Source organism: Pelobates fuscus, chromosome 10 (assembly GCF_036172605.1).
Source record: "Pelobates fuscus isolate aPelFus1 chromosome 10, aPelFus1.pri, whole genome shotgun sequence".
NCBI classification, from domain to species: domain Eukaryota; kingdom Metazoa; phylum Chordata; class Amphibia; order Anura; family Pelobatidae; genus Pelobates; species Pelobates fuscus.
The window spans coordinates 21,404,358-21,421,655 of NC_086326.1; the positions used below are offsets into that span (position 1 = coordinate 21,404,358).

At 41.6% G+C, this 17,298-nt stretch overlaps 2 protein-coding genes across 2 annotated transcripts in view; one reads left to right on the top strand and one right to left on the bottom strand.

Moving 5' to 3' along the window:
* The window catches only part of PI4K2A (phosphatidylinositol 4-kinase type 2 alpha), a 29,268-nt gene extending 24,103 nt beyond the window's left edge, over positions 1-5,165 (bottom strand). The window contains exon 1 of the mRNA XM_063435008.1: positions 4,705-5,165. Coding sequence (XP_063291078.1) covers positions 4,705-5,076 — 372 coding nt within the window. The 5' untranslated portion in view covers positions 5,077-5,165. The remainder of the gene's footprint in view (positions 1-4,704) is intronic.
* Positions 5,166-5,915: 750 nt separating this feature from the next.
* MORN4 (MORN repeat containing 4) lies at positions 5,916-15,282 on the top strand. The gene is made up of 5 exons (XM_063433996.1): positions 5,916-6,007; positions 12,822-12,930; positions 13,284-13,398; positions 13,718-13,827; positions 14,814-15,282. Exons 2-5 carry the CDS (start codon positions 12,864-12,866, stop codon positions 14,969-14,971), a joined length of 450 nt encoding a protein of 149 aa, XP_063290066.1. The 5' UTR covers positions 5,916-6,007; positions 12,822-12,863; the 3' UTR covers positions 14,972-15,282.
* Positions 15,283-17,298: the final 2,016 nt, after the last annotated feature.

The window sequence follows — 17,298 nt, forward strand, 5'->3', positions numbered from 1 at the left end:
GGGGAATAGAGCGACGCTGGAGGTCCTCACACAGCGTGAGGACGTCCAGCGACGCTCTAGCACAGATAATCTGTGCTATGATGCAGGAAGTGACCTCTAGTGGCTGTCTAGTAGACAGCCACTAGGGGAGGACTTAACCCTGCAAGGTAATTATTGTAGTTTATAAAAAACTGCAATAATTACACTTGCAGGGTTAAGGGTAGTGGGAGTTGGCACCCAGACCACTCCAATGGGCAGAAGTGGTCTGGGTGCCTGGAGTGTCCCTTTAAAGTAAAAAGATAACACACAGAAATAACACCAGACTAGTGTAAGATAAAACCAGTCAGCAGTGATAGCATTAGAAAAGCAATGGGCTATAGTCGGATTAAAAAAAAGATAATATTCACTTACACAAAAGATTATATTACATGCGGTACAGTGGTTTAGTGGTTTAATTTTAATGCCTGTAGCAATTGCTACATAGATTTTTTTTTTTATTTGGCTGCTGGTAAAAAGTAACAATAAATTTGTGATTTGGTTAGAATGCATTATTCTGTACATAAATATTTGCTTTTAATAAGCAGTCAATATGTTAAAAGTTATGTAATTTGGAACAGTTACTGTGAGGATTTGGAAATCTGAGCAGTTCTATGTCAATGCCGGCGAAAAACTGAATTCAGCGGGGAATTTTATATTTTACGTAAAATATTGAAGCTTAAAACAGCTGATTTTGTGAATTTTCCCTTAAATGTCCAAATATATATATATATATATATATATATATATTTTTTTTTTTTCCCCCAGACCCCATTCTTATCATGGACTATAAAGCCTCCCCTAGACCATAAGAAAATATTTTTTGACATATCTTCACCTGCCAAGTCTTCAGTCAATGATGTGTCTTCTAAAAGTGCCAATGCCCACATCAGTGATGCAATCTCCACATGCTTTGCCCAGTGTACACTTACTAGAGTGTTGCAATGAATTAACACATTAGAGGAGGTGAGCCCTTCCCTGGCAGACTTCACACAGGGAACTCTGCCTTTTGCCATGTTTTTGAGTATTAGAATTATACATAATGTAGTCCTTACTTTTCCTTATGTATAAATTAAAGTGACGGCATTAAAAAAGGGAATAACAAAGATAAATCAATTTAAAGAAACGAAACAGAGCCGTTTTAAAAAAGGGGGAAGGAAGATGAACCCTTCAAGTGAAAGCAGAATGTCGCAAAGCAAAAAGCTGCCCAATACACTGCGTGGTCAAATGCTTCTGTTTTGTGTATGGTGTCCTGTCATGGTCAAAAGAATTTAAAAAAATAAAATAAAAGCTGCCCAATATAATAAACTTACAGACACACAAATAGGCAAGTCTTAGCAATGTATCAGGTCAGCATCCTAAATGGAGCGCAAACCTTGCAGCACTGAAAGGGTAACCATAAAAACACCAAACTTCTAGTTTCATTTACTAATCTTACTTAGGCTGACATTCTAAATGCAAGTGAAAAGCAGGATTTCTAACCTTTCTGTATAACAATTCAGATTTTTATCTGTGGCCTCACTATGCATCTCTATGTACGTCTTTATCCAATTTCTTTCTAATCACATCTACCCACCATAAGCCTGGTCGTGTTTTTCCTGTTGAATAATAACGCTGCTCACCTTGTGTAACCACCTGCTACCCCTATCTCCTTGTTGATGGCAATGAAATCTCATACAGTAATGAGTGAAGAAAATGAAACCTTGCACTATCCTTTGTACAGTAAAAAAAATAATTGTGGGGGGTGGCAGGGGTTTGTAGAGGAGCCAGAGGTTTTGTAGGGGGGTTGCAGGGTTTTGTGGGGGGGGACAGGGCTTTGTAGATAGTGGGGAGAAGGGGTTTGTCTGGGAAAGGGTTCGGAAGTGGGGCAGGTGTTTTTTTTTTGGGGGGGGGGGGGCAGGGGTGTTTGAAGGGGGACAGGAGGTTTGGTAGAGGAGGGACAGCAAATTGTGCCTAGGGAGGTATCAGTCTTAATTAGAACTAAATAAATATGCTTATATAAGTTTCATTCTTAATGTATTTTGATATACATACATATTCTTGAAACCATAAAAAATTGTGGGTGTTTTTCTACCAATCACAGGATTCGCCCGGGTGCCAAATACTCTAGGTACGCCCCTGCTTACAGGAGCTCCTGCTCAGAGTTTCTGTTAAGCAAACCGAAAGAAGGGCCATGCTAGGCACGAAATGCAATAGGCAGCTCTCCTGTTTTTGTAAACAACAAAGGTATAGTGTGCAAAAACAAACGCTTAAACACAAATTAGCAGCTCAAAAACACTTGTGTGATGTGAACCTTTCTACGCTCTGCAAAATAATGCACATAAAAGTGAAAAACACCTATTAAAAGTTGATACCTAAAATGGGGTATCTAACCCTTTAATAACAGCGATACATAGACAGGAAGGCAGCACATGCAAAAACAAAATGGGCAAACACAGTGCAGATGTGGAATGTCCACAAGTGAGGTATAGCAATTGGCCTCACTTGTGGATATTGTACCATAAGCACTATATTTTATTTTTGCATGTGCTGCTATCCTGCCTATGTATCACTGTTTTTAAAAGGGTAAGATACCCCATTTTTCGCTTCACTTTTTATAGGTGTTTTTCACTTATATTTGCATTAGCTCACCTGTCTTTGTACGTTTAAGTTCTCCTGTTTTGTTTGTGCCATGTATTGAATATAACATTGTTCTACTATTTACACTCTCATGTCATGTTCTACAGCAGGGGTGCCCAAAAGGTACAACCCCCAGATGTTTTAAAACTACAGCTTCCATGATGCTTTGTCTTTATAGAGCATGCAAAGCATCATGGAAGTTGCAGTTCTACAACATCTGTGGATCTACCTTTTGGGCACCCCTGTTCTAAAGAATGTTTCTGGTCTTTGCACCCCTCTTTTTGTTGGGTGGTATAATGACTATTAAATTACTTAACTACCTGCCACATTCAGGGGGTGCCAAGGAACTCATACAGCGCACGGTGGTGGTTATGGTGCTTGAAGCGTTCCTTTACATTCTCTTTGACGTTCAAAATTGTAAACAATCAACCTGCTAGAAGTATGACAGGAGTCTAATTTTTGGTATGGGGACACCCCAAACCACTACAGTCCCCCTATTGTATTCTCTATTGAGGGTCAGGAGGCAGATAAAATGAAATGTCCAGTGCCTAAGTTACAACTTTACCCCTTGTGATTCTCTCTTTGGGGTGTCAGAGGGAAGACAACCGACATGTCCCCCCTCCCTATATCCCTAACCCCGAGGCGCCTCCCCCATCCCTAAACCCCGAGGCGCCCCCATCCCCAAACCCCGAGGCGCCCCCATCCCCGCATCCCTAAACCCAGACGCCCCCCCATCCCTAAACCCAGACGCGCCCCCCATCCCTAAACCCAGACGCGCCCCCCATCCCTAAACCCAGACGCGCCCCCCCATCCCTAAACCCAGACGCGCCCCCCCATCCCTAAACCCAGACGCGCCCCCCCCATCCCTAAACCCAGACGCGCCCCCCCATCCCTAAACCCAGACGCGCCCCCCCATCCCTAAACCCAGACGCGCCCCCCCATCCCTAAACCCAGACGCGCCCCCCCATCCCTAAGCCCAGACGCGCCCCCCATCCCTAAGCCCAGACGCGCCCCCCATCCCTAAGCCCAGACGCGCCCCCCCATCCCTAAGCCCAGACGCGCCCCCCATCCCTAAGCCCCGAGGTGCTCCCCCATCCCTAAACCCCGACGCGCCCCCATCGCCGCATCCCTAAACCCCGACGCGCCCCCATCGGCGCATCCCTAAACCCCGACGCGTCCCATCCCTAAACCCGACGCGTCCCATCGGCGCATCCCTAAACCCGACGCGTCCCATCGGCGCATCCCTAAACCCGACGCGTCCCATCGCTACATGCCTAAACCCGACGCGTCCCAATGCCGCATCCCTAAATCTGACGCGTCCCATCGTCGTATCCCTAAATTTGTCACGTTTCTCCCCTCCCCCACGTCCCTAAATCCGATACACCTCCCCCCGCATCCACTCCCCCATATTCCAAAACCTGATACCTCTCGCCCCCATACCCCTAAACCTGATACCTCTCGCCCCCATACCCCTAAACCTGATACCTCTCCCCCCCATACCCCTAAACCTGATACCTCTCCCCCCCATACCCCTAAACCTGATACCTCTCCCCCCCATACCCCTAAACCTGATACCTCTCCCCCCCATACCCCTAAACCTGATACCTCTCCCCCCCATACCCCTAAACCTGATACCTCTCCCCCCCATACCCCTAAACCTGATACCTCTCCCCCCCATACCCCTAAACCTGATACCTCTCCCCCCCATACCCCTAAACCTGATACCTCTCCCCCCCATACCCCTAAACCTGATACCTCTCCCCCCCATACCCCTAAACCTGATACCTCTCCCCCCCATACCCCTAAACCTGATACCTCTCCCCCCCATACCCCTAAACCTGATACCTCTCCCCCCCATACCTGATACCTCTCCCCCATACCCCTAAACCTGATACCTCTCCCCCCCATACCCCTAAACCTGATACCTCTCCCCCCCATACCCCTAAACCTGATACCTCTCCCCCCCATACCCCTAAACCTGATACCTCTCCCCCCCCATACCCCTAAACCTGATACCTCTCCCCCCGCCCCATCATACCCATAAACGCCCCCTCCCCCGGTCCTGCTCACCTCCTGCTCATCTTTGACGAAGTAGCTGCCGCTGGATCCCTGGTAGATCCTCTCCGGGAAGATTTCCCGCTCTATCGCCCTCTCCGCTCTCTTCACCACCTCGGCGAACTCCGGGTCATCCGGGAATCGGTTGTAGTCCCGGGCCTGGGAGCGCTCCAGTAACGGCTGCCGCTCCCGGTCGCTGGGGGAGCCGGGGGGAGAGGGTCCGGCGGAGGGCCCGCAGGGGGGAGGAGCGGCGGCGGCCGGGATGCGGATCACCACACCGGGGAGCCCGGGGAAGCGGGAGGACGGGCTGGGCTGCGGGGCCGGCGGCTGGAAGGTGTAGTCGGTGTGCTCCCGCACCGGGGATACCAGGGGGCTGGTCTCATCCATGGTCCGGTAACACTCACTCACCGACTGACTGACTGACAGCTGACTCACAGCCCCCGCTACCCACACTTCCGGTATCCTCCAGCCAATCACAGAGGGAGGAGCGAGCGCGTGCGGCCACGCCCACTGTCACCTCTTCACAACAACGGAGCTGGAGCAGCGCGTGACGTGCCCAGCCCCTCCCCGCCCAGTGCGTCACTCACCGCGATTCCACCAATGGAATCTGTCCCCGCCCACTGTTACTACTGAGCGAGCGCGCCAGGCACGTGTGACGTAGTGCCCCTCTCCAACATGGCCGCCGCGGCTTCATAGGGGAAAGTAAAGTCTCAGCGGCCCAATGTATTTATTTCATTAGAAAACTGGCTCCACAAAGATTTAATTCAGAATCTAAACATGATTTTACAAATAAACAAGCCAATAATAACTCCTACTTCTAGACAGGACTCTGAGGGCATGTGTGGGCATTCCACCACAAGGATTTTTTTTATTGATGCAAAATGGCATAAAATTAAATAGAGAAACGTTTAACACAGATTAAATGATCCTCCTGTAGTGATGACGTCATGGGAGGTGCACCCCATTTTTTTTTTTTATTAAATTAAATTTCCCATGATGCTCAGCCAGCCTTCAATCAGACCAGGTTTATCCCTCAGCTGACAGCTTTAGACTCTGTTATTGGCACGGTGTTTATAACAGGTTAATGTGGGCCGTTGCCCTCAGTAAAGATGGCGGCCGCGGATTCAGGTAACCGCTGCCCTCACTCGCTCTGGACCAATAGGAGCCAGCGATATTCTCTGTAGTCATAACAACCGGCAGGGCAGCCTGCTGTCTGGGGAATGACCCAGGACGGGAGTGCGGTGAGCTGAGAGGGGCCCCGGGGTCCATTACAGTAAGTGGCCGCCGTGGGGACCGACCTGCTGTGGGACATGACCGGGTAAGCAGCGTGTTTATCATTCCCCCATGGCTCACTGACAGCCTGGCTACTAGTGTTATCACATGGAGCATCCCTGGCATCATAGGGAGAGCAGTCCACATCAGCCATCACACAGCATCACTAGCCAGCCAGGGCTGGGGGCCACCTGGCCAGGAGACCTCACATCATCACTAGCCAGCCTGGGCAATCAGACACCAGGCCAGGAGACCTCACTGCATCACTAGCCAGCCAGGGCTGGGGGCCACCTGGCCAGGAGACCTCACAGCATCACTAGCCAGCCAGGGCTGGGGGCCACCTGGCCAGTAGACCTCACATCATCACTAGCCAGCCTGGGCAATCAGACACCAGGCCAGGAGACCTCACTGCATCACTAGCCAGCCAGGGCTGGGGGCCACCTGGCTAGGACACCTAACAGCATCACTAGCCAGCTAGGGCAATCAGACACCTGGCTAAGAGACCTCACAGCATCACTAGCCAGCCTGGCCAATCAGACACCTGGCCAGGAGACCTCACTGCATCACTAGCCAGCCAGGGCTGGGGGCCACCTGGCCAGGAGACCTCACTGCATCACTAGCCAGCCAGGGCTGGGGGCCACCTGGCCAGGAGACCTCACAGCATCACTAGCCAGCCAGGGCTGGGGGCCACCTGGCCAGTAGACCTCACATCATCACTAGCCAGCCTGGGCAATCAGACACCAGGCCAGGAGACCTCACTGCATCACTAGCCAGCCAGGGCTGGGGGCCACCTGGCTAGGACACCTAACAGCATCACTAGCCAGCTAGGGCAATCAGACACCTGGCTAAGAGACCTCACAGCATCACTAGCCAGCCTGGCCAATCAGACACCTGGCCAGGAGACCTCACAGCATCACTAGCCAGCCTGGGCAATCAGACACCTGGCCAGGAGACCTCACAGCATCACTAGCCAGCCTGGGCAATCAGACACCTGGCCAGGAGACCTCACCGCATCACTAGCCAGCCTGGGCAATCAGACACCTGGCCAGGAGACCTCACAGCATCACAAATAAATTAATGTTTACATGTGGAACTTACAGGGGAATGTGGAGTGGTGACCAAAGATTTCAAAATATTAAATTAAAATATCCAAGGCCCCCCAAATACATATATATATATATATATATATATATATATATATATATATATATATATATATATATATATATATTAGCCTAAAATTTGAAATTCATCTATTTATTTCATGGGAAAAAAAAAAAACCTGTACGATTTAAACACCTTTTAAACAGGGTCTTCATCTACCTATTGTTCCTGTAACATTATGTAATTGTCTCATTTATTGTTAAAGGAACACTATAGTCACCTAAATTACTTTAGCTAAATAAAGCAGTTTTAGTGTATAGATCATTCCCCTGCAATTTCACTGCTCAATTCACTGTCATTTAGGAGTTAAATCTCTTTGTTTCTGTTTATGCAGCCATAGCCACACCTCCCCTGGCTATGATTGACAGAGCCTGCATGAAAAATAAATAACTGGTTTCACTTTCAAACAGATGTAATTTTCCTTAAATAATTGTATCTCAATCTCTAAATTGAACTTTAATCACATACAGGAGGCTCTTGCAGGATATAGCAAGCTATTAACATAGCAGGGGATAAGAAAATCTTAATTAAACAGAACTTGCAATTAAGAAAGCCTAAATAGGGCTCTCTTTACAGGAAGTGTTTATGGAAGGCTGTGCAAGTCACATGCAGGGAGGTGTGACTAGGGTTCATAAACAAAGGGATTTAACTCCTAAATGGCAGAGGATTGAGCAGTGAGGCTGCAGGGGCATGTTCTATACACCAAAACTGCTTCATTAAGCTAAAGTTGTTCAGGTGACTATAGAGTCCCTTTAATCTATTTTGGTCTAAAATGTGAACAATGTTTTATAGGTTTTTTTTCTCACTAAAAATACTTACTGAAATAGCCAAACTGATTATTTTTAGATTTATGCCACATTCACTTTTTAAGCCCTAATTTTGCCATTTGGTACAATTCAGAGTTTAGTGAATAAACCTGTATAAACTTAGTACAGCGTATAATTTCAGGATGCATACAAACAATACATACATCAGAGCTTTGCCTGTTCCCGTAGGAGTTCTTCAATAAAATCATGACTGTGCCACACTAATTTAGGACAAGAGAACACATCTGGCCATGGAGTCCATTATTCAAAACAAGGAAGTATGTTAATACACGTTTGACCCCTGTAACACAGAAATTGGTAGATTTAGGGTAATATTGCTTTTCTCTAAGGAATACAATATAATATCCTGTCTGTAATATATGGATATATATTCTTTGTACCATTTACTAATGTGAAGCAGGATTTAGAAATGTAGATTAAACCGTGATTTGTTAGCCTGTGATGTGGTTGAGGCACTCCTTGTGCGCATGCACATCTAATAAGAATTAGTTTAACCCCTTAAGGACACATGACATGTGTGACATGTCATGATTCCATTTTATTCCAGAAGTTTGGTCCTTAAGGGGTTAAAGCTGTTTCATGGCAGAATATATTGAGATATTTGATGTATTTCATTTTAAGATGCTTTTTCTAGGGATACTGGTTGAGGAAACCTAAGAATTTATTCACTAAACAGTTAATTGTAGAGAATTGGCTAGTGAATAGCAAGTGACTAATTTAGGTCACAATATGGAAAAAAAATAGCTAATTTGAAAAATGTTTGATCAAATTCTACTTCCATTTTCTTTTGAGTTATTTAATCCTTTTAAACCCAACTCCTCTTTAGTAATTGCCTTTCTAGTCCCAGTCTGCCTGTCACATGTGCTAATTAGATTGCTGAGAGCAGTTCTAAGACAATACACTTCAGGTGGAGCATTCATCAGACATACTCCATTGGTATGCACCATAAGTGCTTGGGCTTTAATTTATGCCAACATACTCTGCCAATGAATGCCACTCAAATGTGGATGGAATTCATATTGCTAATGCGGGAAATGTAAAATGCCAAGCTAGGGAGGGACTATTTTCTAATGGGCACTAGAGAAGCTCTCCATGTTTGTCAGACCGTTCAAAAATGGTTTGACACAGAACTGGAGGATGCACCATAGCCATGCTGGCACCATAGCCACTTCAGCAGGCTGTGGTGATTACGGCACTCTTTAAATAAGACATTTTTGTTTCATTTAGTGAATAAACTGCGCCTTGAGTAAGTTGATACATTGTAAGAAAGGGTGGTTGACTCTTCTAACTTCACAGATTTATATATGGAGACCTTCTCCTTTCTGTCACATTTTTTTAAGGATCACATTGTTTGTTTAGCAATACGTTACATTGGATTTGTGGTGAAGTTCTTCAGTCATCTGATGATCATTGCTAAATCTATCTAGACTGCTTGGCTTTTTCTAAGTTTTCTTTTTTTTTTTTTTTTTTTTTTTTTGGACCCACTGCATGTATAAATAATTTTATGAACATCATATTATTGTTCCACTTGTTTTTGTTTTGTACATTCATTATGTAATGTTTCTAGATATATCTTGTACGACCTGCTTTAGTTATGCCTCTTTTACTGCATGTTTTTTTTTTCTATGTAACAGATCACATCTATATTTATTAAACTTGTCTCTCCTCATTCAGACTATCTGCCATCACCTTATTTCCATTCTCACCCAAATATATATTGTCTTTCTCTTCCTATAATTTTAAAATGTCACTCTCAGAAATTACTTTGTTGCCTATGTTTATACTAATATAAAAACAACAACAAAAGTCTGTTGGTACTTCTATAAATATGCAGTGTGCCTGTTGCTATATGAAAAAAAGTATGCTATACTAATACCAGACATAACTAACTACGGTATATTAGCTAGTTAAAGCCGTGGTATCATCACTGCCTTTGACTGGGAAACTGAGGCTTGGATCCCAGTCAGACCAACTTTACCAGTAAGTGTGCTTGGGGAATACACCTTATGATAAATATCCGACTAACACAAAATCTCACAGATTGTAAGCTCATTTGAGCAGAGCCTTTAGACATACCTTTTTTTTTTTATAATTGTAAAGTGCTGCAGACTAAGTTGGTGTAATATAAATGCTGATAATATATAATAACTATAATATATTTGTTTAAAAATTGTTTGAATGCACCTTGCAATAAGTAAATTTACATTCCAAATCATTAAACTTAAACGTTTTAGGCTCTAATTTAGCCCAAAGGTGCAATGTCCACCTGACATTTATCGTTCAGGGTTAGTTACTCAAATTAGATTTGTTAGGAATAAAGGAATATTATAATGTTCCTATTCCTATTTAGGAATTGTCCATCTGTGAGGGTTTTAAACATGAGCATTACTTACCTTTCTACCATTGCCGCAGCCACTCGAAACCTCCTTGGCTGATATAATCAAGATTGATGATGTCAGCCAATCCAATGGTTCCCCATAGGTAAGCGTTGGCAATCTAGTGCTCATGCGTAACATATCTCTCCGCTGCACCAATTAAATCCAAAAATAGCTTAGTAAAACACCGTTATTTTGAGGTTGAAGTAACCCTTAAAAATACCATCATGCAAAATGAATTGTGGACATCAAGATGCAGCTTCACTTCCTGGACAAAACTTTCAGAGAACCCAGCTCACTAAACAAAATTAAACACATTTTCAGTTTTATTACTTCTTCTATAATTATAAACCAAACCGTTTACGAAATGCTTGCCCATTTTGACATTATAGAGATGTATATTTATACAAGATAAATAAGGTAGAACAACAATTTTTTTCGTGCTCGTTTTTTTCCCCTTTTTAGAAAGTTTCTCTCTGACTTAAATATTTACTTACTACCCGAAAACTGTCTCTGTTCCATGTCTTTATGTTCAGAGTCTGGGAGGGCGGTAATGGAGTGAAAGAGCAGGTTACATGTTCTATTACACTTATTAAGACAAGTGGTATCATGGGAATTCTAAGACAGTCCCTTTCTAACATCAATTATGAGCAGAAGGCAGGAGTACCCATTAGACTATTAAATCATCTGATCCTGCTGTCTAGACCTAATAACACTTAAGGACTTTTGTTTTATGAAAGCGTTATTTAAACCTTGTAGAGCAGAAGACACTATAAATGTTACTCATCTTTATTTGACAATTTTTATTTTTGGGATGAACATGTTTGTTTCTTTGTTTATGGTTTTTACCCATTTTGACCCGGATAACCTTTTATACATATTCTGAATGAAATATCTACCACTGATTAATTGCATAGTAGCCTTTTCAATTTGTCCTTATGTTCTTGGCTTTTATTGTGTTGTGGCAGCCACCCACTAGTAGTCTGATTACTTTGTGTTTCATACATCATGTCGGTTTTAGTTATATTGAGCCTCCAAGCTAGGGTTGGCAAATGTTGGCTCCTAAATAAGCGTTTGAGCAGCTGGAAAACATAGACAAACATTAGCCCGAAGGCTATTGGCACATAGCACCCCAATGTTTGTATGTTTAGTGCATGCTATGCAAGAAGCCACTTAATTCCAATCTACCTGTCATCTGATCAGATATGTTCAGTGTTGGAAATCAGCACGTTGTGTTTATTGGCTGCCTCATCGTGATGGGGATTACAGACCACACAGGCTGTAGTCTATTTAGTAAGACACGGACAGGTACACAGCCCACATTTTGGGACAATCTTCATAATTTGCAATTTATACAACCTTTTATATTTAGTGTGATTTTTGTGTATATATATATATATATATATATATATATTTTTTTTTAGCAAAAGTAATATTTAGAACATGTTTGCATGCAAATGACAGATAAAGCAGTTTATATCTGTCAGTTTTATAATTTTTTTGTTCAATATGCCTTGTGCCAGTCTGTCGACAGTGCATAAATGTAATCCATTTTGAGTCATCTTGTTCGAATTTAAATGCTATCATTACAGATGATCTCAAATTTAATATGTTTCTCCGGCTAGACAGTAGTTATCTATATTTCTGTTCAGTCAGTCGTGGGTTTGCAATTAAATTATGTTTAATGGATTTAGGCATCTCAAGTACTATCGTGTCTGTACTTATCCATGCTAGAGAGACAAACACGTATAAAAAAAGTTAATGTAATTTTTATTAGTAGGATATGGGGCTTCTGGTCGCAAATTGATATTGTTTAAAACCAAATAGGTTTCTGTTTTTGTTGGGTGAATAAATGCATCCATGTGTGTTTTGGTCGAAATATTATATTGATTGCGATCACCCTGTTACTTTTAATGGTGAGATAGTGGAGGCGAAAGGGGATGGGGGGAGGGTTAAAGCCATCACAGAGGTGTCGTCATCAGGGGTTTAGAATCTCCATAGCAAGTGACCTGTGAGGAAAGATCAGTTATCAGGCCGATAGGGATCTACTTCTTCCTCTCTCCCCTTGACAAGCAGTCTAATGGTTTATGATCTCTCCAGAACTCCTTAATTCACGTTTCACCATAACGTATTCTCTCTCCATTCCCGAATTAAAATATTTTGCATGCATTTATCACAACTCTCTAACTGAAAATCACCGGAAATCCTAATACAGCTTGCAAATTGTATTATGTGAACTTTCTTGTAGGAGACCATAAAACTCACATGGGAAATGACAGTTGTTGTCCAAATGGCTATTCGTTTAAATTAGGGAGATCATTGTTTACTTATGTATATAATGGGACATCTGATCCTTTAGCAAATACAGGGTTAAAGTCCAACAAGCATTAGCCTTGTATTTGCAGAATGGAAAGTTTATATTATCATTATTTTTACATGTTGTTTGTTTACTATTTGTCTAATGCTTTGTGTTCTGTCATTGTGTGTTTTGTAGATGCCTCAGCAGGTTTAACCATTTTCCGTAGCGATTGGAAGTATGACGCTGATTAAAGGTTCCTTTACCTATTCCAGCGGAGAGGAATACCACGGAGAATGGAAGGAAGGTTAGTACCACGGAATCGCTGCCTTGCGCATTATCTTAAACGGGCATGTCACAAACAATACGGGGAAGAATGCATTTACCTTGAAGCTGGCAAAGCATCATGGGAGATGTAGTCCACAGCATCTGGAGCATCTTATTCTGTTATCTTATGTTTGTAGATCTCGGTGAAATCATTGCTTCGTTTAAAAATAGCCCTTTTGTGTTTAATACCATATCCTGTGGTGTTATAATATTTCATGATATTACGCTTCCTTGTTCATTTGGGGAGCAGCTCTTGTCACAAAGCAGATTGTTTACCATGATGAACATGTCAATAAAGTATAAAATGAGCATCATCATTGTGTTCTCCTGCAGGCCGAAGGCATGGAATGGGCCAGCTATTATTTGCTGATGGGAGTATCTACATAGGCCAGTTTGAAAATGGACTTTTCAGTGGTTATGGAGTGCTGACCTTTCCAGATGGATCAAGGTTGGTAAAATATATATGTGTGTATATATATATATAATCTAATACATGGTGGATTCATTAGTTTGATTTAGGTATGCATCTTGCCCGATTTTTGTCACGTGGAGTGATAATATAGAAGTATTTAGAGTCATCTCTTAAATTGTAATAACCTAGTAAAATGCAATGAAACCTTTTCTTTGTTTTTAAGAAGTCACGGTCCATGTAAATAGTCTATTCCTGCAACCCTCCACATTTAAAATCTGATGCAATGTCCTATTTAAAACTCATTTTGGAACTCGTAGACCGCTACCTTAACATGTTGCACGAATGTTTTCTTTAGGTACGAAGGCGAGTTTCTTCAAGGAAAATTCCACGGTGCTGGTGTTTTTACCCGTTACGACAACATGAAATTTGAAGGAGAATTTAAAGGTGGTCGGGTAGAGGGTTTTGGTAAGTTGTAACATTTTAATTTTTTACCTCAGTTAAAAATGATTTGTATTGATTTCAGGTCTTTGGCCTAATTTCATAATCCTGTGGTTAGAATTGCTCATCATTTTTTTTTTATTTGGTATTCTTAACCCCTCCATGACAAATGATACACAGATTCACTCAGTATTACAATAGTCATGCCTTCTGATATAAAAGGGTTAAGCAGAAATTGTACAATTCTGTCATTCAAAGATAGCCTTTTTGTTTATCTATTGCACTTCATCATTTATTTACACATATCAAATATTCAGTTACTAATATTAGAAGTGGCTTAATGCTGTAATTCAGCAAACCAAAGTTGCTAATCATAATACTTTTATACAAAGTGCTTAGCATGCTGATCCATGAGGCTACAATCTAAAAAGATATAATGAGGAGCAAGACAAAGGGTGGGTACCTTAAAATCTATCAGATATTAACAGCAGCTGTCACCAAACACCAGGAATTCTGATGTAAGACCTGTATTAACGTAACGGTTACATATGGCCAGCAATCTCTTATTGTGGAATTCTGCAAGATATTAAACGTAGGAAATCATCACACATAGTCAGCCTTCATGGCTGCTGCAAGATCATTTAATATTTAAAAACAGTCTGTACCTATGACTAAATGACCTGTTAAATATACACTTGGAAAAAAATGACCTTACTTCCTCTTTAATTGCTTTCTTTCATAAGATTAGCTGGGAGTCATATAATGTCCCTAGTTAAAGAGACACTGTAACGTTTAACATATCCCAATGTGAATCGGACCTCCTTTTGTTTGCATTGATGCATTGTCTTTGGATGAAGTGGATTTGTTTTTGGAAGTAGAGGATGGATGCTGCTCGTTCTTTATAGCTACTTTTGTAGACATCATGGTCATCCTAACACGATTCTTGCATATGAAAAATATATAACATGATTCAGCAATGATATATTTTAATATATTTTTTCTTTAATGCACAGGCATGTTGACCTTTGCAGATGGTTCCCATGGCATTCCAAGAAATGAAGGCCTGTTTGAGAATAATAAACTGATAAAGCAAGACAAATGTCAAGCGCTGGTCCAGAGGGCACTTAGTGCATCTAAGGCTGCTTGCTGTCTCGCAGGACACCCCATGTGAAGAGAAAATCTCATTCTTTCCAGACAGCTAAGTCTATTGTTGCATCCTCTAAAGTGCACTCACTTGTTTATTTTCTTGGCTTGTTTACACTGCTTGCTGGTTAAAGCAGAGCAAAAGAACTGCTGTTTCGCAAAAGTGTTTTATGCTTTTATTGTCTTCTATCATACAATATATTCTGGTCAGAAAAACTAAGAATTGGAACACTGAAGGTATACCAGGAACCAAACCACTACTCTGTCTGTGGAACACAGTGCCTCGAAGGAAATCGCTCTCTCATCTGAATTAAAATCATTTACAAATTTACGCAAATATTTATACACATCACGTTTATATTGACTTTCTTTTCCAATTAATATTTGTCTTATTAGTTGTTGTTTTTTTTGTGTTTATTTTTTGACAGCTTTACAAATTTGCATTTTCTTACTGATAATAGAAACATTTGGAAATTTTAGAAACATAAAATGAAGATGGCAAATAACTCTGATGTTGTTTGAAAGCAAGTTACCTGAATGGAAGAAGCTATAGTTTGAAAAAACATTGTTTCACTGTAGATGGCTCATATCACAGAAATCACTGGCCAAAGGAATTGTATCTGGTACATCAAATATATTCCTGTAAGCATTGAAGACAACTCATTCTCCCATGTTTGTAAACATTTCCCATGTACATCATGGGAAATGTAGTTCATATAACTGGGCTCCCAAAGTATTTCATCAAGTAGGTAATGTGCTTTGTTTAACCCCTTAAGGACCAAACTTCTGGAATAAAAGGGAATCATGACGTGTCAGACATGTCATGTGTCCTTAAGGGGTTAAACAGGTGCTTCTATCTGGCACTGACCCAATTATTTTGCATTTACGAATATAGAAAAACAACCAATCCAACATAACTAAAAGGTTAAAAAAAAATATTTATATATACTTACGTTTGAAGATGCTTTGTCAGCATTAAATTCCCGAGCTTTAAATATACGGCAGGTTATCAGTTGGTGCCTGGATGGTCACTTTAAGGTTGTGCAATGAACATCAGCAGCCTAATCATCCCTATTTTCCAGTGTCATTGTGCTATTTCTGCATGCCTTATTTGTTTACCCTGGGTGCTCTAGCTATGTTTCTATGAGGTGCTACAAGCCAGTTTTGGGGTAACGGTGATAGACAGGAGAGATCTATGTTTTTGGTTTACATACGTTTTTTTGAAGTGGTTCTTATTTAATTTTCTCCCACACAGTTCCAGAAGCAGAACAGTCTGTATGTCTGTATTGTACACAACACAGCTGCTAACTAAAAGTTACCTCATGGGTTGTGATCATGTCGCACATGTACATATACGCTCGGGTACATGTGCGACAGTATGAAGGCACTCTTGCACAGAGCTACCTGTGGAGGAAAACACTTACCTATATTACTGTGTTCACGTTTACTACTTTGGTTTTATATTTCCACGTAAATCTAATCTAATTTTTGCAAGACGGTTTGAATGTGTAATATTTGCCTCCAGTCACGCCCTGCAATCACAAATATACATTCCATGATTGACTATAAACTACTATCTCCCCGACTAAAGGTATTGGTAATTGTAGACCAGTAGCTGGAATTCTACTGTGTTCACAAGTCCAGTTTATAATTTACTCAACTTGATGAATGACAGACAATCCACTGTGTTTCTGTAATTATAGTGTATCATCTATCTATCTATCTGACTCTTTGTAAACTCATGCTTGTATTGCATAACTAATCTTCTACCTGTAGGTGCTATGATACAGCTGCAGTACTAGGACTTAGCCAGGGATTTTTGTAATTTGTCAAGTATTGGTTATTCCCCCCCTGTTATTTTTCTAGATTACTATTTGTTAAATCGACTTCTGTAAAGCTGTATACCACTACACCGTGTTGTGTTTAATATTTAAATGATTGTCCAGATACCTCTACTGGAATATGACTTGCAAATTCCCACCTCCCCAGTGGACAAAAAGGTGAATTGCGTTTCATTTAAAAAAATGAATTTGAGTATTTGTGTGACAAATCCCCATTTTGTAAGTAAGGATTTGGTTCAAAAATATCCAAAATGTTTAGTGAACTTCTGATCCATATACACAATATTTTTATTTCTAGATGCTTCGCAATGTTATAGGCCAGTATGTAAAAATGCTGACTTACAGTATGTAGAATTCACATGCTGCAGAATATGTTCTAGAGTGAGCGATATACAGTCTAGAGATAGGTCAACTTTTTCATGAATTGACTTGCAGCATGGAGAAGAAATGTTTGTTCAGGGAATCATGGTACAAGCTGGTACAAGTTTATCCAACACACTGCCATCGCGTGTGT